Genomic DNA, 27,881 nt, shown 5'->3' on the forward strand with positions numbered 1-27,881 from the left:
GTTCACCTGTGCAGATCAACGTTAGTTATTTTTGGCCATTCTTACATTCAGTTTCGATTCACCAGCTGCTATTTGATTGAAATTAAATGATTGTGTACTTTTGAAGAAACAAGAACCAATTGATCGAGAAACAATATTTTTTCGGCACAGTTAACGTTACAAAATATGAAGCATCTTACAAAGAGCACTCAAGAGTGCAAAATGTACGGACAGACGCAGCACGTGCAGCAGACAAGAACCATAAATGATATCTTATGTTCCAGTTTCATTTGCTTCTTTAAATTAACAACGAGATTTATCATTTTAATGCGCAAATTATACAAGGTCCATGAACAAAAAAAAAACATGAACAAAGCAGACTTGATGCGACTTGATGCGGCGCTGAAAGATCCGACAGGCGGATGACATCAAAGTACCGCGAGAGCGATTCGACAGCACACTTTTTTATGGATTTTCAAGTCGCTCTCGCGGTTCTTTGATGTCATCTGCCTGTCAGATCTTGCTGCGCCGCATCGAGTCGAACAAGCCTCACCCCACCGATGACGTCACAGCTGCGCAAGTTCTCGTCGAGGGCGGATGACGTCGGTGGCCTTAAGTTACGCGGACACTGAGGAGGACATATGAGGGTATGTCAAGTAAATGAGCATTTATAACAGTTAAATGTTTTATTTATTCAGAGTTATGAGTATTATTGTGTTCGTTTGAACGGGTTTATTGTGGCTGGATGAATGTGAAGAGAGAGCGTGAATAATAACAGCTGTCACTCCTTCATCTTATGCTACATTAGCTTAGCATTTACCTAACACTAATCATCTGTCATTTTTATCAAACTGACTTATATTATCAACTCAGAAATAAATATATTATAAAAGCGTTTGAAAGGTGTTTTGATGGAAGCGTTCTTTACTTTACTGCCGAGGTACATGCAATTATAAATGTGTTCATGTAATAGTTAAGATACTTATGAGTTCTTGTCCGTCAAATAGATGATGTTATTATGTTTATTTATTCAAAAATCTTAGTGATGTGTCTGTGTTATCAGGGCTAATGTTTACAGTTAAAGCCTTTTATTATTTATGATTACAGTTAAGTTAAAATCAGTTAATAATTTTTTTTATTTGTAACGAGTATTCTTAATTTCTAAAAGTTGTTTACTTAAACTGTATATACATTTATTGTTGTTTGGATGTTGTCATTTAGTTGTGACTTTGCTATGTTATTTTGGCATTAGGTATTAATTTGTTGATCCATTTCTAAATATATGAAGTATTATTTGATCACTTTGAACAACTTTTGATTCACTTGTGATATTTAGATATATTCATTAGTTTTAAAGTTTTCTTTCTGCTCTCTCTGCAGGTGATCCGCTGAGATCTGTGGTGATTATGTCTCGTCTTTTCAGGCTGCATGGCCTGTTCGTTGCCTCCCATCCCTGGGAGGTGATTGTGGGAACAGTTGCCATGACGATGTGTCTGATGTCCATGAATGCTTTCACCACCAATGACCAGATCTGTGGCTGGAACCGTCAGTGTCCCAAAGTGCAGGAGGTGTGAGAATCTTCTACAGTGTGCTTACAATCATTTTAAGAGCATAAGTGTGAGAACCGATGTTAAGATGCTGATGTTGCATTTTTATCTTTTACAGAAAGTTTTGAATAGTGACGGGATCATTCTAATTGTCACGAGATGTGCGGCCATCATTTACATCTACATCCAGTTCAAAAACCTCAGACAGCTCGGCTCGAAATACATACTGGGTGAGTGGCTTACAGAAAATGTTTATAGATGTAATTTATTAGTCTTTTTAAGTCCGTCTTTACAACTTTTTTATTCTGTATTTTTGTAATGTGTTTTAGGTATCGCTGGTCTGTTCACTATCTTCTCCAGCTTTGTGTTCAGTACTGTGGTGATTCATGTTCTGGGTAAAGAGCTGACAGGACTAAAGTAAGACTTGTTTTTGCGCTTTTCTTTTCTGCTTTACATTCTCCAACCTTCAGGAGCTCATTCAGTCTCATTTTCTTCTCCAGTGAAGCTCTGCCCTTCTTCTTGTTGTTGATCGATCTGTCTAAAGCCTCTACGCTGGCCAAGTTTGCACTCAGCTCAAACTCACAGGTACATAAAACACCTCACACACAAACCAGACCTGCTCTTTATTTCCTTAATGGAAAGCCCACCTTTTCGTTTCTTAAAGCGTGTTACAGTGAGTCTTGACAAAAGTCAGTGCTGGAATGATCACATGTTTGAGTTCTGCTGGTTCTGATTGGTCCTGTGACCCGCAGGAGGAGGTCAGAGAGAACATCGCTCATGGAATGGCCATTTTGGGACCCACGTTCACGCTGGACGCTGTCGTGGAGTGTCTGGTTATAGGAGTAGGGACCGTGTCTGGTAAGATTCGTCGAGTCTGTGGCTTTCACTTTAATGTAGCAGTACATCCTGTGTCACCCATCATCACTTCCTGTCTGGTTTCAGGTGTGCGTCAGCTGGAGATCATGTGCTGCTTCGGCTGCATGTCAGTTCTGGCCAATTACTTTGTGTTCATGACGTTTTTCCCTGCCTGTGTGTCGCTGGTGTTGGAGGTGAGTGTTTGTGAGCATCTCACATGTGTGTGCAAACACAAGTGATGATGTAAACCTGATCTTCTGTCCTCTCCTCCAGTTGTCCCGTGAGAGTCGAGAGGGTCGACCCATCTGGCAGCTCAGTCATTTCGCTCGTGTTCTGGAGGAAGAGGAAGTGAACAAACCCAACCCAGTCACTCAGAAAGTCAAAATGATCATGGTGAGCTCCGGAATGATCCGGTTTACCCTCTAACACAAATGGTTTTTGCTGATTCTTCTGGTTTGTTCTGTTGGTTTCAGTCTTTGGTTTTGGTGCTGGTTCACGCTCACAGTCGTCTGGTGGCTGAATCTCCAGCTCACAACATGAGCGGCTCAGACGTGGTGCTCACTCAACCCAGCATGGAGTCTGACAGGACCATGTCCAGGTGAGCTGAGAGAAATGTCAGCGTGTGATCCAGGATGTTGTCTTCGTGTCAAAAAGACATCTTGCTCTTTCTCTTTATCAGTGTGGATTTGGAGCAGGTCATCACTCTCTCTCTCGCTCTGTTGTTGGCGGCGAAGTACGTGTTTTTCGAGCAGGCTGAAGCTGAGTCTTCACTCCAGACCTCCTTGACCAATAGGAGAGCAGGAGGGGACTGCTGTCTGAGGGAACCCGCCACGCCCAAAACTCTTAAAGGAGTCACAGATCCAAAGTGTCCTCACAAAGAGCAGACAGGTCTGTGAGTGCAAACTGTCCAAAAGCAGTTTTTTATAAACATAGAATGTTTTGACACACTCTCTGTTGTTTACAGATGAGGTGATGAGGCCTGGAGAGGGTCCGTCGTGTCTTTTTAACTCGACTGATCGTGATACACGCCATGAGGATGAAGTCAAGTCCCGAGATCATCTGCCTCAGCAGCGCCGCCCTGTAGACGAGTGTCTCGCCATTTTTAAAGACCCCAGCGTAAGTCAACACTCACACCCCCACCTGACCTGAACTACACACTCTGTCATGTGGTCCAAATCTCATCTCTGTTTCTCTCCAGAGGGGACCTCAATACCTGAGCAACGATGAGGTCATGGCTCTGGTGGAGTGCAGAAGCATTCTGGGATACCGTTTGGAGGCAGTGATGGAGAATCCAGAGAGAGGCGTGGCCATACGCAGGGAGATGCTCTCCGGCAAACTGCCCAACCGGCGCGCCCTGGAAAATCTGCCCTTCAGAGACTACGACTACTCCAAGGTTCTGATCCACAGTCAGCCGTGTGCTCCTCCACATGTGTGGATCAGAGATTAATCTGGACTCTCTCCACCCTCAGGTGACCGGCACTAATTGTGAGAATGTGATTGGCTACGTGCCTGTGCCGGTGGGTGTGGCCGGACCGCTGCTATTGGATGGGAAAGAATTCCACGTCCCCTTGGCAACCACAGAAGGATGTTTAGTGGCCAGCACTAACCGGGGATGCCGAGCGGTCACAGTGAGTTTTTTGTCCTCTTCACACGTGATGTGTTTTAGATCTTTACTGACTCTTTGGTTGTGTGTGTGTAGTTGTCCGGTGGCGTGAAGAGTCGTGTTCTGGCTGACGGTATGACTCGTGGTCCGGTGGTGCAGCTGCCGTCAGCGTGCAGGGCGGCAGAGGTCAAAGGTTGGCTGGAGAGCTCAGAGGGGTTCAGTGCGGTCAAACAGGCCTTTGATCAAACCAGCAGGTCAGAGGTCACATACACCACATGCACCTTATATAGCAGCGCTTTATGAAGGTTAACTTCGGTCAGATGATGATGTCACTGATGTGTGTGTGTGTTTTGTAGGTTTGCTCGTCTGGAAAGGCTGCAGGTCACTTTAGCAGGGAGAAACCTGTACATCCGCTTTCAGTCTCAGACTGGAGATGCTATGGGCATGAACATGATGTCAAAGGTCAGTGTGTGACAGAGAATGTTCTCACATGTCTGGACTTTATTACTAAAGTGTTTAAAGAGTGAGTTGTGTAATGAGTGTCGTGTGTGTCTCTCCGCAGGGCACAGAACAAGCTCTGTCTCGAACCTGTGAGAAGTATCCCGACATGCGTGTGTTAGCCGTCAGCGGAAACTACTGCACGGATAAGAAACCAGCCGCTGTCAACTGGATCCACGGCAGAGGAAAATCCACTGTGTGTGAAGCGTTCATTCCTGCTCGAGTGGTCAAAGAGGTGAGAGAGATACAGAGGACAAGAAGTTCTTCTTCCTCCAGAGCTGAAGGACTCACATTGTGCTCATGTTCCTCTGCAGGTTTTGAAGACCAGCACTGGTGCTCTGGTGGAGCTGAACATTAATAAGAATCTGGTGGGCTCAGCGATGGCTGGTAGCATAGGAGGCTTTAACGCTCACGCCGCCAACATCGTAGCTGCCATCTACATCGCCTGCGGACAGGTACATGACGATATTACATCACAGCAGTGCACGTGTAAATAAACTGAATGAAGGTATTATAAGTGGTGATGTTTGGTGTGCAGGACCCTGCGCAGACGGTGGGCAGCAGTAACTGTATCACACTGATGGAGTGTCTCGGGCCTGACGGTGAGGATCTGTACATCTCCTGCACTATGCCATCAATAGAACTGGGAACTGTGGGAGGAGGAACAAGTCTGCCCGCACAATGTGCCTGTTTACAGGTAACACACATGACACGAAGGCTACAAATGCTAGGTGATAATACATAGACGTAAAAATAATTGTGTGTCTGTCATCAGATGTTGAACGTTGACGGTCCGAGTGCACAGTGTCCTGGAGAGAACGCAAGGACTCTGGCGCGGGTCGTCTGTGCTACAGTGCTGGCGGGAGAACTGTCTCTGATGGCCGCACTGGCCGCTGGACACCTGGTCAAGAGTCACATGACTCACAACAGGTAAATAAAACCTCAACCCGTCAAGATAGTGTTTCATCTTTATACACTGAAGCCTAAAATCATGATTAAATGTTTAAGATCAGTTAGTCTTTATTGACTCCAAATTATAAACAAATGACAGATTCCCAGTAAATGTTCTCATCTTAAAAGCACAAGACTTTAAAATAGTCATTTATTATATTTTTATATAGAATTATCTGTTGCAATGTTGGCAAAGACATAAACTTTGTTAATGGACATTTTATGGCTTGAATTAAATGGAGCTTTTTATTTATTTTAAATGCTAATGAGTTGTTTGGTTCTCTCATAACAGGTCAAAGGTCAACCTTACAGAAACTGTATTACAGCAAAAGGAAACATCATGAGAACCGAAGCCCTCCGAGGACCCCAGTGCACTCTGGGAAATGGAGTCTTTGGGAGGCACGTGTGGTGTCAGCTCATGTTATCTTCTCAGGTTTTTTAGGAGTGTTTGAAACATCTACAGACAACAGCAGATCAGTCTGCTCAGCAACGGAAAGTGAATGGAGAAGACGGATGCTTTACGTTTGCTTTGTGCCTAATGTTTCTACCGATTTAGTTTGTCCAATCCCGGCTGGTTTTACTGCACGTGGTTGGAGTTTTGCACTGAATGCCAAAGTGAACTTTGCCTAAAACTGTTACTTGCTCATGGTGTGATCCTAACGTTTTAAATGTAATAAACCTGCCAACTTATCTGATGTTCAACTGAAGAGCGCAAATGTTTTAATAGGCTGAAGTGCTACAACTTTAAATGAAACGGATGACATGTTTGGTTTTGCACATTCTGAGGTTTGCTGTAGCCAGACAAATGGATGAGATTTGGATCTTAAAGGTATTTTTGCACTTGCCGTTTTTAGCCTAAATCATGAGCTTGGATCAGATCTTGATGGATAATTTTGCTGACAAGAACGTCTTGGATTGTGAATGTATTCGTGTATTTAAAGGTGTTTAATTTATCACATGAAACTTGCTGTGACAAACAAAAGTATTCAGTTGAAAGAAAACGGATGTTGTAAATGATTTGCTTTATTTATTTACTGAGAGTGGGTTGAATTAGTGAATGTGTGTGATGCTGGATGTCTGTGTTGGGTTTTGTGTTGTGAATAATTACAAGCGCCACACTAACTACACAACAATTCACTTGGCTGTAAAGTGCTTTGGTTTTCTTTAAAGCAAATCTACTCTCATTCTGCTTTCTGATCATAGAAAGTGCTGATAAAGCCATATGTGTGTCATCTCTTAAACATTTGTGATGTAATATCTTGCCAAAAAAGCTACGAAATGTTTAGCTTAGGATATTTAAAAAAATGATTTTTTTGTTAGAGAACTATTTTTAAAAACTCACCAAACCCTAAATTAAACTGATGTTGTGTTATTTGTTGTGATCATTTTACATTTGAACTAAATTAACTTCAGTCCAATTAAATGCTGTTTTAAGGAAAATGTTTAAATCTATTGGCATACTATAACAAAGTCATGTAAACTGGAATTAAAGGGATAGTTACCCTAAACATTTCTTTATGACTTATGTAGAACACAAAAGAAGATTGAACCCCATTGACTTATGAACACAGAACCACGGAGACATTTCTCAAAGTATCTTCTGAAGATATACCCCGATAAATATTAACAACTACATGAAGGGGATCTCTATGAACTGTTCTCACATCTGTCAATGTTTTGTGCATTATTTGCACGTTTGGAACACCGTATATACCAACCAGCACTTTCCTTTATGTATTTATTATGCAACACAAACTACACAAAAATAACCACAAATCATGAAGATTTTTACATTTTAAATGGGTTGCTGTAGTGACAATAAATTTCAGAAACTTTCCGAAAACTGCAACTGAATGAAATCAAATACGGATCCAAACAAACAACAATAAACATTTAAAAAAGGAACACAACAAGCAGAAGTGCAGAAAGATGTCAAACATTTTATTCCTCTCTAAACAGGGCTGTGAATGTGCCCTCGGTTCACAGATCATTGTCATCGTGACACCTTTAGTGTGATGTTTGATATACACAAAACATTTGAAGCCCAATGAACATACATTCAACGCTACACTAGACCGCACAATAGAGGAACACACGTCAGCCTCACACACAGTTTCACTCCATCAGACAGGTCACGGGTGCGAGTCTGTTTTCTGATTGGCCGTTTCCTCTGAAAACCCTTCAATCAGTGAACAACAGCCCTACTGGAGAAAAACAGGGCGGCGTGTTATATTGAAGACATTCAGGTATATGATGTCACTCCGGTGAGTTTGTACATTCAGCGAGTGTTTGGAATGTTTAGGGCATGACGTCATCTGGCCGAAACGGGCGTGCACTATTTGATGTCCTCTGTATCGTCTTTAACAGTCTGTCATGGGGCATAAATCAGGGCCAAATACCTCAGGCCTTAGAACAGAATCTCATCTCAGCACTGTTTTGTTTAATGACAATACAATATTGTGATCTTGTGATGTTTGTGCCTTGTTTATGATGTTTTACTTTGGAAGAATACATTTGATCATGAACAATAAATAACAAATTCCACCCCATGTACAATAAGCTATAATCTACCCCTCATCTCATCTCCACGCCCCGTGTTTCAACCAAATCCAACATATGACAGAAGATTTAATTGGCAACAGACAAAAACACTTTGTCTGACAACAATCTGTCCTCAACGACTTCAAAACGGAAAATTTAAATAACAAGAGCAGAGAAATCACTGTGTAAACATTAAAGATGCCCGATAAGTTTCATTTGTGGCTGAAGTTTGGATATAACTGATGTGGGAAGTGTGATCAGATCAATAATGAGGCACTTCTCTAAAGATTTTGTTTAAGTAGGACGCACGTCATATAGGACGCACTTATATACAAACATATATACACGCGCACACACATCAGTGTCACCCTCCCTAAGGCATATGGAGTTGGATTAGTCCAGTAGAAGCATTGACAATCTGACATACCTTAAGCAATAACGTTTAAATTATATACAAACAACGAGTGAAGCTCTCCTGACACATTAAAACAAACCCCTGTTACCATCAAGCTGATGTGCTACAGTATGTCAGTCGATGAGACACAAAAACAACTAACAATCAACTTCAAATGAGTGAAAATACTCTCGTAGCATCATCTCTTCATCAACACCACAGGCTGGGCTTCATAAGAGAGACGATGAAAATGATTGAAAAGGCAAGTTCACAGGTCACAGGCCGACAAAAGCCCTTGTGTTCATTTACAAACATGCCTCTGATTCAAACAAAACAACTAATGAACGGCAACCAGATCCGTCTGATGTCACGATTCTGTGAACGTTGATGATTATACAAGCAAAACTAAGGTGAAGCTTTGAAAAGGGAAAATAAGTCTAATAATCAGGACTAAAACAGAGCCACAGTCTCATCTTCAGCTTCGAAACTCTCCATTTTATAAACGTCCTATCACACTTACATACATATCATACATACATATATACTTATATCAATATATATCTCTGCCAGAAAATATGGATGAGATGTTTGGCGTTTCTAGTCCTCTGTCGTGTGAACTAGTGTGATGCTACAGAACTGCATCAAGCGTGTTGAGATGTGAGAGCAGCTGCGGCTGCTGCGTTCAGAACAGTCGGGTCGCTAGAGGGCGCTGTAACCACAGGAGTGTGCACAAGCTGCAAACAGTAAAAACAGAAAGCAATAAATAACAATTCATATAATGTACATATAATACAAAATCATTGGAGACTTGTTCAAAACAAAAGTATTAAACAACACAAAATGGACCCTGTTTTCTTAGTAAAAACTCTTCTGGCCAAATTTATCAATTTTCTGATGACATAATATCACAGGAAGTGCATCACACCTCAGAAGAGGATGGGTTTGGCTGCAGTTTTCTCCTGGACATAAGTAGTGAAGCGCTTGAGAAATTTAGGATATTCTCTTTTAGCGACGGCTCTCAGGACAGAAGCGGGAGCCCAGCCTCCAGGATTTACTGAAATGCAAAACGAACATTTGATTTTTAAAGAATGTTTCAGAACCTTGGCACTCATGATCAGGTGTGAAACAGTAATTCAGCCTTTTAGTGTCATAAAAGAATCTAACCGTTGGCAACGTATGTGATTTTGCACAGGATGTTGTCTCTGCTGATATCTTTGTCGCCCTCTGGTGGACTGACCAGGGTCTGACAGATCATGGCAATGTTGATTCTAGCACGAACACATCTGTTGTTCTGCTGCAAACAAGAAATAAAACCAACAGTAATCAATGTAACTCTAATACATCTAAACAAGACCATTTTAATTTATTTAATTAAGCAGAAATACGTTTACTGTATTGATTTGTATGAAGACATACAATTAATTGGGATTAATGTCTGATTGTCTTTACAAACACACATTTTCTATAAAGCGTCTTTGAAACAATATGCATTGTGAACAGGGCTATACTCATAAATATGAATTGAATTAAGAGATTTTTAATGTCATAGATAAGATTAAACTGAAGGCTGAAAATCTGTGTAAAGCAGATTATAAATGTAGAAGACTTATCAGAGCCATGAGGACATTTAACTCAACAAGCAGCTGATGAGCAGACTCACCTGGGCCTTCTCATGATCAACAGAGAAGTTGCAGACGATCCACGTGTCCGGATCATTCTCATTATTAGCCAAAATCTTACGAATGGCAGACAAATACAAGACGTCTCTCTGGGACGCTGGCCACACCCTCTGAAAGACCACAACAAAATGTTTCTCAATCCTGAACTCACGTCTCATTCCTTTAACAATGAAGTCCAATGCACATGCTGTCCTCACCTTATGAGTCTGGTAGACGATGACGGCGTTTTCAGACAATGTTTCCACGATATTAAAGTTTTCAACAGTAGCTGTAGAGAGAGCGTGAGACAGACTTTAGTACGCTAGAAACACTGAGATAAGTGAGATCCAAAGAGATAAGGTAATTAAAAAAATCCATTAACCACTTCCACTTACAGCTCCAAAACTGAGACAGTGAACATTAAGAGCTTCAACTGAACTTCTGAGTCGAATTTAAGAGATCTCACAGATTACCTCACCAGTGAACGTCAGCATTAAAGGCTATTACTGATCACACAGCATTACAGTATTAAAGCATGTAAAAGCTTGATGAGAGTATGTGACACCAGTATGAAAGGGATAATGTACAGGCAGCATTACTCACTCTCCCAGTCATTACGAACATCTGTGTCCCAGAAGTAGTGACACACTTCATGACCTGTGACCCCTTTGACAGAGTGCGTGGCCTTCAGAGGGTCCAGCACGATGCCGTTCTCCTCCACCTCTCTCCTGTACACCTGAGAACAGAAGGTACTCTAGATGCTCAAACGAGACTAGCCATGTCAAATGAACCAGCTACTTCTTTCTTTATTTCATTACAAATATGATGAGGTTTCTGGGAGCACATGCGATTGACGACTCAAATGAAATGACAAGACGTGTAATTTCCAATCATTTGTTTGCGGCAATAAGGAATACAAGACCCTCATCGTCCTGTCAGGATTTATCTTTCAATAATGACCGTTTCTCATCAAACCATGATATTCTAGAAATCTTTTGTTAACCTCACCTTCATCTCTCCCTCTTCCACCACAAGCTGCCAGTTAGCATCTCCACCGACATCCTGGAGAGAATAGGTGATGTGATTCCGTACCATCTCCTCCACCTATACAGAACAGAACCAGGTCAGAGGTCATGGCCTGTTGTTAAGACTCATGTATGATCTTCAGAGACATCACTGAACATGCAAACATTCATACGAGATAACAGCAGTGAAGATGCAGGCTTCTGAACATGTTAAGCGATGTTATGTGTCAGTAGGCAGCTCTCTCGCTTTATTACACAGCATTAACTGAATACTGAAACTGAACAGCTTTATGTGTGTGTGTGTGTGTGTGTGTGTTTTCATGCATGGATGTAAAGCATGTCCATCATGCCGTTGGCGTTAGTGACGGATGATCGTGCTCTGGGCGCTGTTACCTCAGCACTGAACCTGTGCTCATGAAGAGGGGTGAAGACAACAGCTGAAGATGAGGGAGAGGGGGGAGGAGAGGGGGGCTACACAAATGAGGGACAAGAGACAAATGCGGCTTCATCAGGTGTTTACAGAAGAACAGAGTGCAGGACAGACACGGGACAGGGTTTGGGATGAAGACCTGCTGAGGACATCACGCATTAACTCCACTCACTTTCTCAGAGAATCTGTGAGAGCCCACGGTGGAGTAAATGTCTACTGGAGACAACGAACTGTTCCTCTGTATCCTGCTCTTCTCACACTGAGTCTGAACACACACAAGAGAAACTTCATGAATATTCAGGCTAAATCAGGTTTGGAACGGTGACATGTTTTGGTTCGGTTGATTTTGACAAAGGCAAAATGTGAGTTGGCTGGAATGCGAGAACCTGAACACACACCTGCTCTTCTATCTTGTCCTGCCGGTCCAGGGCAGCCTCCACTGCATCGAAGAACTCGTCCTCATTGATAAGACTGTTCGGGCCCTCCTGGTGAACACACCCGACAAAAGAATGCTGAAATGTTCGTCTACCTTTTACTTCTACAGCTCTGAGAGTAGACAAATACAAGCACCCACCTCGTAATCTGGTCCACCGAAATGAGACTTCTTCTTGAGCTCAGACAGAGCTGATTTATAAGCTTCCTCCACCCGCCTCCTCTTTTCCATTTCCTGTAAAGCGAGCGAGAGAGAGAGAGAGTTTGGCTGAGTCAACAGTCTAATGCTGTAATGTTTAATGTCTCAGCCTGAGTGGATCTCATCTCTGTGGGATCGGGGCACAGCGAGAGAGACGATCGCTGCAAAATCACTCCATTGTTCAGACAGCAGCCGCTGTTCTCATTCTGATATATGTCAGTATTGTGCTGACAACAACACATCACCAGACACATTCAGCTCCGCCTCTGTCACACGCACCAAACCCATTAAACTAACAGATTACTGTTGCCACACCCCTTATACGGAGAACACTTTAGTACACAAACCACATCCAAGGCTGTTTTACACATGTTATTTTGGGCAATTTTAAAAAGAAAGATGTTTTTAGCTTGTGGGTGTATGTGTCCTTAACACTGATAAACAAAATATGTTTTAGTCAGGAACTTTTTTCTGTCAGAGACACAATCAGGCAGTTTGAGAAACAGTGTCTGTCTTTGATGTACCTTATCCAGTCTCTTCTGCCAGTTGTCCTCTCTCTTCACCATCAGGTCGATGCAATGAGAAAGCGTGGCCAATATTCCTGCCGTGGTCGCCTTGAACGTGATGGCTTCTCCTTTAAAATCTATCCCATTAATGCCTTTATGACTCAGACACTGGAAAACTGATGAAGAGAGAAAAGAAATCCACTGTGAACGTTGTTATAGTTCATGCTACGCTGTGCCTAAATAAAACGACACAAATTTAATGTCCATGTGAAATATGCCATGACATTCGGTTAATGATGCTTGTCTCCGTTTCTGTTATCTCTCTGAAAGCTAGTATCCCATCGTCTGATGAGAAGCATTCATTCGCATGAACTTGTTATTATGTGTCATGATTTACTTTCACAGAAAACAACCTGATGCTATAAACCTCATATCGTAACCGTATTTATCATGCTAGAATAATGTAAGGCATTCAACTTACGTTTCTCTTTACTGCCGTTGTTGTTATGCAAAATTTCTTCATCGGAGCGAGTGGTAGGGAAGTCATCTTCATCATCCTCCACTACTGAAAGAGAGAGAACACACAAACACATGCACGTCAGGATGAACTCATGGCCTTGTGGTAGGTGGTACTGAGATCAGCCCACTCACATACTGTGAGTCTACTGTAGACACATACTGTAGCACACAACACTTCCACAGGACAGAGAGAGAGACGGAGAGAGAGAGAAAGGGAGAATGAGAGAGAACAAAAGAGAACAAGAGAGGGAGAACGAGAGAGAACGAGAGAGAACAAGAGACAACAAGAGTGAACAAGATAGGGAGAACGAGAGAGAGAGAGAGAGAGAGAGAGAGAGGATGAGAGAGATGTGAGTTATAGCAGGCATGCAGAGTAAAGTGAATGTTGCTGCTGTCTGAATATGGATCAGTGTTGTTCAAAGATGTCTGTCGGTCACATTTCTCTGTTCTGACTCATATACATATATCCTGATCTCTCCCACTCGCCGTCTGATGCTTGTGTGTGTGTGGACTCACTCTTGTCTCTCTGCAGCTCGTCTTTGTTCACAGCATCAGCACAGCCGTCAAAGTATTTCTGCAGCGTGTCCACCTGCCTGCACAGAATGTCTCGAAACGTCTCCATCTCTGACAGCTTCTCCCGAAGACTGTGACCCTTCTGTAGGTCACACACGCAAACATACCCAAGATCAATTTAACTTGAATTTCACATAAAAGTTGCTTAGGAAACATGTGTCTGTAAATGACTGAATGTAAATATATCATATCATCTGTGATGTGTCATTGTGGACCAGTCCATCAACTTAAACGCCTTTGAATATTAAATATTTTATTGCTTACACACATTTCTGCCTCAAGTTCCAGACGAGTTCAAACTGATGCCAACTATAAGGAATGCTGATAATCACAGCTATGATTCAAGCCATTTATTTGATTCAATTATTTGTCGTCTAAAGAGCCCTATTCATAGAAACAGGACGCACTGCGCCTTTAAGAGCATGTCACAGGGAGTGGCTTTTTGCCACCAGGTAGGAAATGAGTGTTCTCACCTTAAAGGAGGAGGTGGATGTGGCTGAATAACTGCTGGTGGCAGACGTGAGAGAGAGCATGGAGCCATGTCGCCTTAAACTGGACTCAGAACCATAACCAGACTCAGCCTGAAGAGAGAGAGAGAACAACAGAAGTGTGTCATATCAAAAGAGCAAACTCAAACGCATGCATTTGTGACCCTCAGAAAGAATATAAATGTATCAAAACAAAAGGTGAGAAACATAGACACAGTTTCTGAAGATAAAACATACTCAGTAATGTACACTGGGTCAAGCTCAAAATATGGCAGCATTTTATAAGTTTGTGTCGACCTGACCTATAAAATTTCCACTTGAAGTCTTTAGGGTACATCAGTCTCTCACACACACACATGCACACACACACACACACAGAGCCAAGAGGCTCTTTCCATGAAGCCAGAGGGCTCCAGTGGCTCATTTCCTTTCATAAAACAGTGTCAGAGTTTATTTAGGAACATAAACACACAGACAGAATGTAGCAGAGATTGTTTTCCCATGAGTCTCTTGAGCAGGACATGATAACACAAGCCCAGGTTATGATCTCTTTCCATGACCATCACACACACACACACACAACACACACACAACACAAGCTATCCATAATTTCATTACATTCATCTCAAATGTACCACACTGACAAACTCATCCAATGATTCTGATCAATTGGATGAATTTTTATCAAAGTATCACATCTACTTCCTCTCTGATGTCAAACATTCTGAAATGAATGAAGTCAATTTAGACATAGGAATCTAAGATCATTCCTGTTTGTCCAGCTCTGATGTCACACACTGAACAAACACTCCAGATAGAGAGGAGCCTGAAAAAAACTACATTAAATAAGATGGAAAAATAAAACTGTGTAAACTTGAATACAACAGATAATAGACTAAATACAATCTGCTATTAAAGCTAAAATAAATTAAAGGAACAGTTCACCTTTAAAATGAAAATTCTGTCATTATTTAGTACACACGCCCTCTTGTCATTGCAAACCTGTATTACTTTTGAAGACATTTTGAAGAATGTAACCGACTACCCTCGGTCCCTATCGACTTGCATTGGTGGACCGACTGTTTTTGGTTGCCAACATTGTTCTAAATATCTTTCAAAAAAATCACACAGGTTTAAAAGACAAAAAGGTGAGTAAATAATGACAGAAATGTCATTACCTTTAACATCTCGGCCAGTTTACTACACACTGTACAGTACAAACTGCCTATTACTCTTCAAATAGTATGGGAAACAGTATGCAGTAAACATGTTAAATATGGCGTCCGGTTACATTCCCTAAAACAGCCGGGATTATTTTACATGTTCAATTTAAAAGGAAATGAGCCTTTTTTACCTCTAGGTGGCGACAGAGAGCTTTCCGCACTGCTGAACCGACTGACTCTGAGGTTACTGCAGGATAAAACCTGAGAATAACACTTCAGTGTGTACAGCAAACACAGGTCAGCGCTACACTCACTCCAGCCAATCAGATACACTCCAACTGTAACTATGACATTGATAATGCGTCCACCGACCGATCAGAGGTCAAGAACACCAGACCGAGTCTGAATTACAATCGATAGGCTCAGTGGCTGGCGAGCAGAAGATAAATTTCTCAACAATTACATCCGATAATATCATATCACAAATCACACACATCAACTCAATAAAGTTAGTCAACTGCTTATGAAAGAGAGAGAGAAATGAAGAATACAGTGATGTTTAATAACACAAGGCCTGTGTATTATTCAGTATCAGACTTGATTTAAACGTATCGTGTGTGTTTGTTTGTGCCGAAGACAATGAGTCACTTCATGTGTTTTAAAACTTTGCTGATTCACGTCTATGTTTGAAACTCAAGAAAGGTGAAAGACTTTTACAGCAGGTGTTCTTGAGAATTTAAATATTTAATATTAAAGCGTCTCCCTCATGTAATCATCTTACTGATTAAATTGTGAAACCTTTTAGCAGAACAAAACAATTTAGCCAGATTATCTTAAAAAAGATGTAAAGGAGATGATATGAGATCGACATAGACGCACGACTTCAAGTCATTTCTTTTGTGAGAGAGTGTATGTTGTCGTCTATTAGATTGGACACAGAAAGTGATGAGAGCTGTGATACACAAAAAGCTCTGATTAGATTTACACATTACAATTGTAATCTGCATCTCAGACAACAAGCAGATCCTCCAGACACCATCATTCAACTTCATTATAAACCCTTGTGTAACTTACATCCACAGATTCAAAGTGCAGCAAGAAACAGATAAACCATTCACAGATAACCACGACAGGTGACCCACCGCACGTAGAGTAAGACTTTATTTGAAACCACCTTTAACCTCATGGCAGCTTAAGTGTCTGTGTACTGTTCCCTTTGAACCTTGACAAAGCAAAGCAAGTGAGAGAGAGAGAGTGAGAGAATAGCGACCTTTGGAAGAATTTCAGCAATGACTCAGACAATGAGGCCTCGTCTTCTGAGAAGAGCCATGTGTGTATGAGTCACGGTGAAGGGGTCAGGCCCAAGCCAACACAGGAATGAATGGATGGGGGGGAATGTGTCGTGTGGATCAGGGTGTGGCCTTATGACATGTGTGCAAACTCAGCAAACACTATGTCAAAGTTAACATACACACCAGAGCCGGTTGATATCGATTAAAAAATGACAGCTTGATATTTTTAACCATACATTTGAAGGTGCCATCTTTCGAACCAATAAATGGCAATATTTACCTAAAATATATACCATAAAACATCAGAAATGGATTCATGGAAACTGAATGACAAAAAGGAATCAAGCTTATTAGACTTAACATGCTTTTTTTCCTACTGAAGTTTGAATATCATAACACGCTTATGCTTGTAAATAAACTGCTTTTTTGCTTCAGTCTCCTATCACGCTGTCACTCGTGGTTTGACATATTTTTATGTTTTTTACCAACATGATTCTGAATCTATCTCAGTGGTTTTTATCCACACCACGTCGCTGACATCTATACTCACCCACATCCTCTCTCTCTCTCTCTCTTTATTCTTATGATTTTTGTGCGAGTTTAAACACACATGCACACTAGTATTGAACTGCTCCGTGTGTGAGTTCAGCTCTTGCGGTACATTCACACGTTGAACATTTCTCAACTTTTCAAACACCAACGCAGACGTCAGCCAATCGGAAGACCTGGTGCAGGCGCTTGTGTTCATGCAAGACTGGAGAACCATGTGTAGAACCTGTTGTCACTATGGTGATTGCGTCGGCCATGCTACAGACACGCCCTCCGTCAAACGTTGATGCCCCGTGTGAATTTGCCATTGATACATGTACTACACATGACTGGCATTGTGTTTTATGTTTCCTAGAGTACGACTAAACGTCAGTGACCTAAACTGACTTTGGTGTCATGTGTTTGTCCCTTGGATGTAAACAGAGTGAATCACATTCATAATCTCTTTTCTCCTTGACTTCTCATCACAAACACATTATTACTCACATCTGTGTGGATAACTGAGCCCTGTGGATGAGTAACTAACCCAATCTGAGCTTACTGGAAAAGAGTGCATGCTGGGTAGTAGAGCAGGACGTACAAAATGGTCAAAATGATTTATAATAGGCCGTTTTTAGTTTCAGTAGTGTGATGATTTCAATCCAGGAGTTACTACAAAGATGTTTTAATAGTCTTGGATTTAAACTTCACAAGCAAAAATGTCTTCCAAGTATATTTCTGAAAATTAACTCAAACTGGCTATTTAAAAAAAATGTTTTGCGAAGTTTAGATAAGTACCTCAATGACTTCCTGCATTTAAATAAAAATGATGAAGCGAAGAAAACACAACTCACCCTGTGCAGCTCGATGGAGTCAATCCACTGGTTCCGATGTTCTGGATCTTGAGCCCGGAGATACCAAACGCTGTCATTGACACTGATGTCCAATCGACATTCATCAAACTCATGAGGCTATAGAGAGATAGAGAAAAAACACAGATTCGACATGATTAAAAATGAAAACAAACAGTAATAACATTTGTTTGTCAACATGGCTGTTGGGTGAGAAGTCATGAATGTGAATCTGTTGTTGATTAATGAAACCAGTGAAGAGAGAGAGAACCTTGACCCACAGTTATGTGAGATATTTACCTTTGAGAACACATACAGACAGTGTGTTTTTGTGAGAGGGAGTGAGCGTCTTTGGTATTACTGCCAGATGTTTGTGTCTGCAGACCTCACACTGCTCTATAAAATCCAGATGAGGAGTCAAACTCCACTCTGATTTACTGCACTTCTCTTCTCGGTTCAATTCTGCGTTTCCTAAAGGATTCGGTTTTCGCTCAAGATTAACTATCATTTCCCCTTTTACCAGTCTCTTATAGTGAAATGTGTTAAATATATATTTTGCTCTGCTAGTGTTTTACCATAAATGGTATTAAAGAGATACGTGGACTATACAGAGACTTGAAAACAAAAGCAGTATTAAGGACACCTTGTGTTCATGATGAATTGTGGCGAGCTCATTCAAATCTGGACACTGATCACAATATGAAGAAGATCTAATCTGTGTAGACGTTTAATGAGACCAGAGAGAACGACTGCATGCATTTAAAGGTGTGAGAATAGTTTCACACATCTGAGGGGGATGCTGACTTATCACACTACAATACCACAACAACATCACAAACAAGCCTAAAACTAAGACAGATGCTGTTTAACACACTCAAATTGGACTGCACCATAAGCACGCTCTCAAAGTGAAGACCGCTGCAAACACTTCACATTAAGTGGGTACTTGTGCCATGCAGAGTTACTAGCGATGCAGTCACATGAGGTTCAACTTTGGCTACGATGCTAGTAGGTACCAGTCTACAAAAACATCAGACAGCACAGTCGCTCACTAGGTTACAAAACAGACCCTAAAAGCTTGTTTCCACATCAAATGAGACTCTCTCAAACCCTGGATGTCACAGATCTGAGATGTTCTCAGACGTTGAAACACCGTTAAAAATGACAGCTCAGATTTAAGAGTGATCAGAAGCATTGGTCTGATGCCGGAAAAATGAATGGGAAAACACTGAAGTGGCTTCTGGGAATGAAAACAGAGACACTGCTTGCGGTGGGCAATCCAGGGGATCTGAGAGGGGTTACGGCGTGTACCGAGAAAAGACACAAAAATAAACACGGGGGTCGTCGCTATGGAACTCACTTAATGTGGGAGACTCCAGTAACTGTAACACCATCAATTCATCAGCATCAGAGTGTGTACACAACCTTAAACACACATCTCACAACACCGACACACAGATGTCACACATCACACAGATGTTTAACAGGACTGGCATCTGTCGATTACTTTGTAGCCATCTCAGACCGCACTGCATTGCGGGGACACACGGGGTGCAGTTCATGTGCAGAGCACAAATCTTTAAATCATGTGTCATCCTTGAGAAGACATGAAGAAAACAACATATTATTCGAGAAGCAATAAAACTTTTCTCATAAACGCTCAGTAACATGTATGGGAGAGGGAGGGCACAAAATGTGTAAATATATGTGAACTGAACTTGGAACACTGCGGGTGAACACAGACATTGAACGTCTCAGCATGCTCCAAGAAACACACGCATACTCTCTTCAGACACAGGCCTACGTGTGCAAAGTCACAAAAGCACCAAGCATGAGACCGGGCAAGAAATTTATAGCACTGCGTCAACAACTAAATGAAATGTCCTTTTTATAGTCTTGCAGTAATGGGGCAATGATCAAACATCTTAACACAGAAATAGCAGACAAATGTATAGCTGTATGGTTTTCGTATAGCTTCAGTATAGTTTCTAATATGCACACTTGGAGGCAAAGTTCCTTATTTAATAACACAACACCACTGAAAAATAAGTACTGTTATATTACAACACTACAGGTGTAATGTAAAAAAACTATCCATCTACTGCAGACATATTACACAACAACTTACAATCTTCATATGTCGCATGTGTCAGACATTTAGATGAAATTGAATGAATTGACAAAAGTGACGATTACTTCAAAAAGTAATTAAGTAGAATTAAATTGACAATTAACCGTGACTGAGACACCCCTAAGCAGTGTCATATTTTGAAAAGAGATGGTCTAGATTAAGCAAATAAGAACTGAAATAAGAATTGACGTGTCTTACTCTTATATGATAAGCTGGAGGATAAGCCTTACTTGTGTGGATATGATTAACAAACATAATACAATATTTAGAAGCCAATGAGAAATAAAAATTTTGGCTGAAATTGTTGTCACGGTTCTTCTGATAAACATCCAAAACAACATAATGAGCACATCACGATACACACTGCAACTCAGCCAAAACCAGACTTGATCTGAGAATCAGAAAAACAGGAAGGTGAAACCTCAGCCTGAATCCAAGAGGAAAAGATACAGGAAACCCAGACAGCGCTGACACACAACTCGGGACACAAGATGCACAGGAAGAGCACATACGGTCATCATGTGACTGACCGGTCAAAGAAACACTATTTCAGTTGACCAATCTTCTGATAACACACACGTCTTGCGTGACTGAAAGGTAAACAGAAACCAGAAAATCTAGATTGATGGTCGAGAAGATGAGCTGAAGGACTATTCTGACCTGACCTCAGGGTCACCAAACAGGAATCTAACAGCAGGAGGGCATTAGAGATCAAACTTCCCGTTTCAGACAACAGGAACCAGTTATCTCTCTTCCTTTCATTTCACATCAGGCTCTCTTTCACTCTATCTGGACTTTTAAAAATATCACAGAACATTTGAATTCTCTCGTATCTCCCAAAAAAGGACGGGGTTCTGCCCTGTGTTACAGACATGAAGTGTTGTTGTTGTTGACTGCACTGCAAAAGAACACACACACACACACACACACTGGTCATACGGCTATGGATCCAAACATAGGTCAAAACACTTCAGATGACAATCCCAGAATTTACCAGCTGTCAAAGGGACAAGACATGCACACAATGAATACAGGAACAAGAATAGACTAATAATAGTTAATATCGCTCCTCTCGGGTTTGACAAAGAACTTTAATGCAAATGTAAACACACACACACACACACAAAGATTCTTGGATATTTCAAAATGCACTTGACTCCTATTTTATCAGCTGTAACTAAAAACAGCTCTTCCTTCATCAAATATTCAGCAGGCTAATACAAGTGTGTATTGTGTATGTGTTGTAAAACATCCGGGCATAGCTGCTAACAGTGAAACAATGAGAAGCCTTGTTTAAGAATAAGCATAGACTGCAAAATGTTTAAAGCGAGACAAACGCTATCACATCTTTAGTATAGATTTAGCACAATTACACAACAAGAACTATATGTGACGGCTCCGAAAACAGCAGAATCAATGTAACCCTGTAATTCAGTTTCAGGTGTGAGACTGGCAAACAGCAAAACAGCAGAAAACTGCACCAAACACAAAATAAAACATTGATATAATCACACACTGACTGTAGGAGGCGAGTCGGTGTCATTGTGCAGAATAGTTTTCGGGCTTACTCGTTGTTCAGATTTGAATAGCTAAACTTGGTTCTTGAAAAGCAAAAATCTGTACAATATTGGGCCTAAACCAACATCAATGATTTAAAACCACAGAAACGTACATGGAGGTCCTCCAGCGTTTGCACAAAGAAAACACATATACACAAACATAAGGAACGGGAAGTCTTACGCTTGATTTATTTTCTCACTAACTAAACCAGGACAAAAAAGAAACAGGACTGAGAAGATTAAAACAGAGCTGTGTAATATAAACAGATAACTGGATACACACACATTCCAAGTTTAAATCGCTTTTGATTCTGCTTTTCCTCCCTATTTCTGCAAAATACAGCTTCTTCTTTTCACTTTTAGCAGTCAGCAACCAAAAAACCCTTTTTAAAAATGTTGAACATTCTTCCAGATCCTTTCAATACAATTACAAGTAGGGATCCCCAATATTATCAGCACGCAGATATTTTCAGCTGATATGTTTTTAAATATATGCTTTGCCGATAAAAAAGGCGTTCTGACATGTGCGAGAATAAAAAACAAAATAATCTTATTGAGTCTGAACTGTCATATAAACATAGGGTTGTGTTCAGTTTATACTCAAACGTCAGACCTACGCTGTAGCCTCTATGCCGTAGCCTACGTGCCGGTTTTCATTTATTCTTCCAAATTATTTTTTTTGAGTGCTGAGCGTCAGGATACGGCGTAGGGAATGCGGCTCGGCATAGGCTACGACGTAGGTCTGACGCTCGAGTATAAACTGAACTAAAGCCGGTGATCTGACATTTTGTGCTACCATTAAGAGCCCTACGTATTTATGTTTCTAAATAGTAAAAGTGCGTAAAATCTGATCCGTCAGTCCTATGTATATAATGACCCCACGCTCACATGATTCATATTTAACAAACACACGATAACTTCATTTCATTTCACAGCTGTGCTGTTAGTTTCTCAGCTAAAGGCTAATGCTATAGCACAGTACTGTACTCCTGTCGTCATGTCCATCCACATTCGATCTATCAGTGAGCCCTAATCGGTCAGCACAGAGTCTGAAGGTATTAATGAATGTATACTATGAAGACAAAAGCTCATTGTTTATGGCAGAATGCTGTGAAATGGCTTTCTTTGTCGCCCATCACTGTAAATCTAGCAGTCGTTCACACTGATGCTAAGCTAGAGCTAAAGCTATTGGCCATTTAAACGAGTGATTTCTTTGATAATTTCTCAACAATTCTATATGGAAAACACTTGGTATCCACTTGGTTTTTTCTTTAAAGGATTTATTAGACATTATCACTATGTGCTGTTTTATGCTGTCAAACAGTAGAACTTCCTTTACAAACTTCATGTAATTATGTAAAAAAAAATTGCAGATATTTACATAAGGTAAAATATAACAGAGGCGGGTAAATAAATAAACGTTTGCTTTCTTTTATTATAGACTAATAATTTTGGGTAATACAGTGTTTTGAAGCATCCTATTGGCCACTTTTGGAAATGCCATGACAGGAAAAAACCTTCAAAGAGACGCACGCACCTTTTTTCTATCATCATCATCAAATAAGACTTACAGTATATCGGTATCGGCTTAAAAGACTAGAAAAATACGGTGCATCACTAACTACAGGTGATAACAACACCTGATCTATGTCGCCCTAGGTCACCTTTAAGAAGAATAAACCATTGCAATTATTTTCTTGTGCAATCAAAACTCGTGCTTTTATTGACAAATTCATGGGAAGCAAAAGTTAAAGCACTGCCCAGGCAGACTAAGAGATGGATCCATTAACTAGCGCAGACCTTTCTCTTTCTCTGCCCTTATCTTTTAACCCTTCGCTCTTCTCTCTTTTGGTTCCGAGTCAAAACGGCTCAATTAAGAACTTTGCCTGTTCTGACATGTGCCTTACCCTGCACTATAGAACCTTACGCTGCAATGACCTGCCCAGCACCAGAACAACCTGTATCTCCATGTACCTGTCTATCCTCATATTCTCAATACACCTGCTTCCTGCATGACAGAGAGAAATAGAAAGAGACAGGGAGACATCCCTTGGCCCTTGTCAGATCATGACATAGTCCAGCTCAGTTAAAAGAAAAATCTCATGTTTACGAGCAGTGCTTTGGGAGCGCTTCACAAAAGGGAGAGAGAGAGAGAATCCAGCTCATGTGAGGCTAAAACATGGAAGACTGATTCACATACTTCAGATGTAATGCACTGTGAGCTCTAAAACCTATGTGGAACGGTTGCTTTATTGATGTTTTTTCTTAGGCTGAACAACACTGAGTTTCATAATACCAGTTTAACCATGTGAACTATACATTTTACACTTTCTAAGTAAATGTGAGTGGGGCTCATGCATGAGTCGCTGCCACTATCTAAACGTACTGGGGGTGGTTGCTAGCGCATCGCTGTGTATTTGTTAGTGTGGTTCTAGGGGGGTTGGTAGGGTTTTTTTCAAGGGGTGATAGGTTCTTACCTACTGGTTTTAAAAGGCCACCTCATTGATGTTATGGATACAAGGTTTGGTTTCGTTTCTATGTGTAGTTTGTGCCCACTGTATAATTTTTCAGGAAAAAATCTAAGTACAATCACTTAGATAAGTAACAGCAGCACACCTCGCTTCAACAAGCTGCATAGTTTAAGATATCATTCATAACCGCAGTACAAACAGTGCATTAGGAGTTACATGTTGAAATTTAATCAACAGAGTTTGTATAAATCCCTAACCCCACAAGGGATAGTAACACTGATGCCTGCCTTGGCAAGCTCTACTAACCAGGCAAAGGCAAAACAGCATTTTAGATATTTTAAGTGATGTTGACAGACTAATTAAATTAGTCTTAATGCATTAAGTGCATGTGAAATTGTTTTTGTCATCACGCAGATTGATCATTCACGGTCCGTTTCCATCTTCTGACTTCACAAATGTAATCGCATTTTCAACTTGTGTTTATCTGAACTCAAAACTCCTCCATTTTGTAGGCACAATAAGGCATTTTGGATTTGAATCAGATATTAAGACCCATAATCCTGTTGTGTCTGCACGGGTTAAGCCTGTCTGATTTTGGGGTGGTCCTCCTGAAGCAAGACATGTACCAAATCCACTTAGAAAACCCACGCGCACACATTGAGTCATGCGAGGACTGTGTAATCGGAGGCAAGAAGAGAGGAAAGGTATGACACAATAACCTATTTTTGAGGATTTACAAGGAAGGACAGATTGGATTGGATGCCGTGCAAGAGTACAGCTTCAATCTGGATCAAGCTGCTTTATATTCTAGAGCATTCAAAAGAAACTGATTCAGAGGCTATGCCTATACAGAAAAGCCTTCCTGGTTCAGTAGCCAAAACCAGTAGAAAAATGTATCAATGAACCCTTAACTTTATGTAGCAAGGAATGAGGAAACTTCCTCATTTTAAGCCACCAAACTGGAAATATGTTAAATAAAAATGAAACAATTTGTAACGAACTAAAAAGGAAAGAAACAGCTAAATAATGCCTAATAATAATTTGGGGTGAGCATTTTTGTAGGGTGGAAAAGTTAATATCATTTTTTCCTATTCACCAACTATTGACAGGCAAAAACTAATTTCAGACGTTGCCTCCTTTATATGAGCTGGTGTTTGATACCAAAGTTAATATTGACGAATAACCACAGTTCAACAAATGCGCAGCTAAAAAAAGTCATCTACACGTCACTGTGATTTGAAACAAAGGAACCCTTTTTACTCTCTCAAAACAAAAATGCAAAACATCGAATTAGAATGTCAGACCAGCTACCAGCCACTTCAAACACACGATACCTGAACACTGACACTGTCACAGCCCTCAAAAAAGCTCCTCTTCCAACATCCTCTTTTCTGACATTTCCTACATCAGGTTTTGTATTTGGAATGTTGAATAAGTCTTTAGTTTAACTTGAGAGCAGACTTACGGTTTAATCATTGAAGGACTGGATGTAACAGGGTCACCAAGAGGACTTATACCTCTCATACCGTCTCCATAACAACACAACCTTCGCCCTATTTCCACATTTCCAGCGGTGACGCAAGATAACACAGCCGAAGCGTGTGCAAGGATTACACATGTCGAAATCTGTGCGGGTTAATCTTTAGCGCAATGCGAGGAATTCACATTCTGTTTTGCTTGTATGAAAAAAATCAATTTCGATCCATTTCTGAACCGAGTATACATTAGGCACTTAACAGAGTTATCTGACCACCTGAAGATACTGTACACATTCAGCAATATTTGATAAGTACACTTAGAAGCCAATAATAACCATAAAGTCCTATGGGATGCAGCAGAATTTGCTTTCTGCAGGTGCACGTGAGCAAAAGCGATTTTACTGTGGATGAGGGAAAATAGGCCACAGCCTGTATGCGCGTCTGGCCGGTCGCCTGTAGCAAAGGATCGCGTCTGTTCCCTTTCAAACCTCTCTTTTGATTCTGCAATGCAATCAAAGGAGCTCTCAGCACGTCCACTTTCCTCAGCGCATTTTAGCACAAACATCACAACATATCTCATTCCTAGGATGAACCGCTAATGACAAATTTGTCAACAGCAATAGGTGACGAACAATATAACCACTCAATCGGAGTCCATAATGTGAACCGCATCCAGAATGCACGGTTATGAAAACACAACATTATTCTAATTTTGGCTCGCTCCTGAAATTCCCACGACTGTCTGGACTGAAGGGATGCTTCCCTGAGGACACTCACTGTGATGACAGCCTTGCTGAGGCAGAGGGAACCACGGCAGCCATATTCCCGCTCGTCCTGGGATTTGTAGTAACTCAAAGTGTTGTTCTTCAGGACCACCCAACGGTCCTGCCAGCCGTGAATGTAGTTCGTCCACTGTAAGAGGAAAAAACAACGATTACACACCTGTTAAATAAAAGCAAAAGACGTGCAGGTGCACACACACAGCCATATTGTTTATAGGTGGTTGAGAAAGCACATTTGTAATACACACTTGATGCATTAAAACGACCTATCAACACACAATAACATGACAGTTTGTGTTATTAGCTGTGTTCTAATGAATCACATATAGTTCACCTTTCCCTCACATTCATACGTGCACATGGGTCATCGCATCTGGATTTATTCGGTAATCGCTTGTGGAAAATGCTCCTCTCATCACAAAAACAGATCATCTGAGTCATGAGGGGAGGTTTTCTCTTTTAATCCCATCAGGAAGACACGAGAGGATGAACGATAGTAACCCCGACTAACTCCAGCCTGTCAGCCTCATTAACTTACCTGCTATACGTGTTTTGAACGACGACATTTACATGCACAAAGAAGGACATTTATTATTATATCAAGTATAATTGAAAACCTGTTAACATAAGATAGCATTGTTTAAAAGCGCGTCATTTTTTATTTCTGGACATGTTCTTGATAGGCTTTGTGAGAGATACGCAAATGAGCTCGATAGCCTCGCGTTTGTTTACATCGGGTCAGGTGGAAACGCGCATATAAACACACGCTTTCCCGGTTCGTGCAAGGTTTTTACAGGATTGTCTCACCTTACTAAGCACCCCGCTGAATTCCACAACCCCTCCGTGCGGTCCGGGTCCCGGTTCGGCTTCCAGATCCTCGTCGGAACCGGACGAGTTCCAGCTTTGGCTGTCCGGTAGCAGTCTGCCGTTTTGAAGCGGACTGGAATTCATGACGAGCCCAACGGACGAACGTTCGACTGAGGGGAGAAAAAACGGCAAAGAAACGAAAATACGCAGGCGATTTATCAGCGTAGAATGTCCGTTAGAGGGTCTCGCATCGATAACGGTGTGTTTTATCCAGAAAACAAGCGATAAATGGGAAGGTAAAACGTCCGTGTGTTGATTTCATGTGCGACTGTGAGACTGCGCGAGCGAAGCGCAGCAGATACCCGCCCCCTAGCGCGCGCTCTCTCTCACTCTCTCACTCACTCAATCGAAAAAATATCTCCGATACCGCTCGACAGCCTCCTGTTAATCAACACGAATTGTTGAAAGGAGTTTTGCACAATCAACGACAAAAGGCGAATAGTTTGATGGAAATTGGAAATCTATTTAATTTCGTCCTTCTGTTTTCTCCTCAGATGGAGGTGGCCATCTTCACTCTCGCGCTTGCCGCCGCTTCACTAGCTCTGTAGCTCAAGGGGCGCT

The 27,881-nt window shown here is 41.2% G+C and overlaps 2 protein-coding genes across 7 annotated transcripts; one reads left to right on the plus strand and one right to left on the minus strand.

Annotated features, from left to right (window-relative positions):
* The first annotated feature begins 565 nt into the window (after positions 1-565).
* hmgcrb (3-hydroxy-3-methylglutaryl-CoA reductase b) lies at positions 566-6,805 on the plus strand. Its single transcript, XM_056730558.1, has 20 exons — positions 566-626; positions 1,360-1,547; positions 1,645-1,756; positions 1,856-1,943; positions 2,027-2,111; positions 2,279-2,384; positions 2,469-2,575; positions 2,655-2,774; positions 2,855-2,979; positions 3,061-3,269; positions 3,346-3,497; positions 3,580-3,774; positions 3,851-4,009; positions 4,081-4,238; positions 4,341-4,446; positions 4,547-4,717; positions 4,797-4,937; positions 5,021-5,179; positions 5,258-5,412; positions 5,726-6,805. Exons 2-20 carry the CDS (start codon positions 1,386-1,388, stop codon positions 5,775-5,777), a joined length of 2,562 nt encoding a protein of 853 aa, XP_056586536.1. The 5' UTR covers positions 566-626; positions 1,360-1,385; the 3' UTR covers positions 5,778-6,805.
* A 548-nt stretch (positions 6,806-7,353) lies between these two features.
* LOC130407553 (ceramide transfer protein-like) lies at positions 7,354-27,881 on the minus strand. 6 transcript variants are annotated; one of them, XM_056730564.1, is made up of 18 exons: positions 27,261-27,881; positions 26,449-26,583; positions 18,036-18,152; positions 14,184-14,291; positions 13,654-13,792; positions 13,100-13,180; positions 12,637-12,794; positions 12,056-12,148; positions 11,880-11,966; positions 11,654-11,746; positions 11,445-11,522; positions 11,035-11,130; positions 10,630-10,762; positions 10,245-10,315; positions 10,029-10,157; positions 9,533-9,659; positions 9,294-9,422; positions 7,354-9,102 (listed from the first exon to the last, which is right to left on the minus strand). In XM_056730564.1, exons 1-17 carry the CDS (start codon positions 27,402-27,404, stop codon positions 9,295-9,297), a joined length of 1,917 nt encoding a protein of 638 aa, XP_056586542.1. In that variant the 5' UTR covers positions 27,405-27,881; the 3' UTR covers positions 7,354-9,102; position 9,294. The 6 variants fall into 6 exon arrangements, with proteins under 6 accessions (XP_056586542.1, XP_056586538.1, XP_056586539.1 ...); XM_056730560.1 differs by having other exon boundaries at positions 9,533-9,662; positions 27,261-27,880; XM_056730561.1 differs by having other exon boundaries at positions 13,100-13,183; positions 27,261-27,880.

The sequence above is a fragment of the Triplophysa dalaica genome, chromosome 19 (assembly GCF_015846415.1).
Source record: "Triplophysa dalaica isolate WHDGS20190420 chromosome 19, ASM1584641v1, whole genome shotgun sequence".
In the NCBI taxonomy this organism is placed as follows: Eukaryota; Metazoa; Chordata; class Actinopteri; order Cypriniformes; family Nemacheilidae; genus Triplophysa; species Triplophysa dalaica.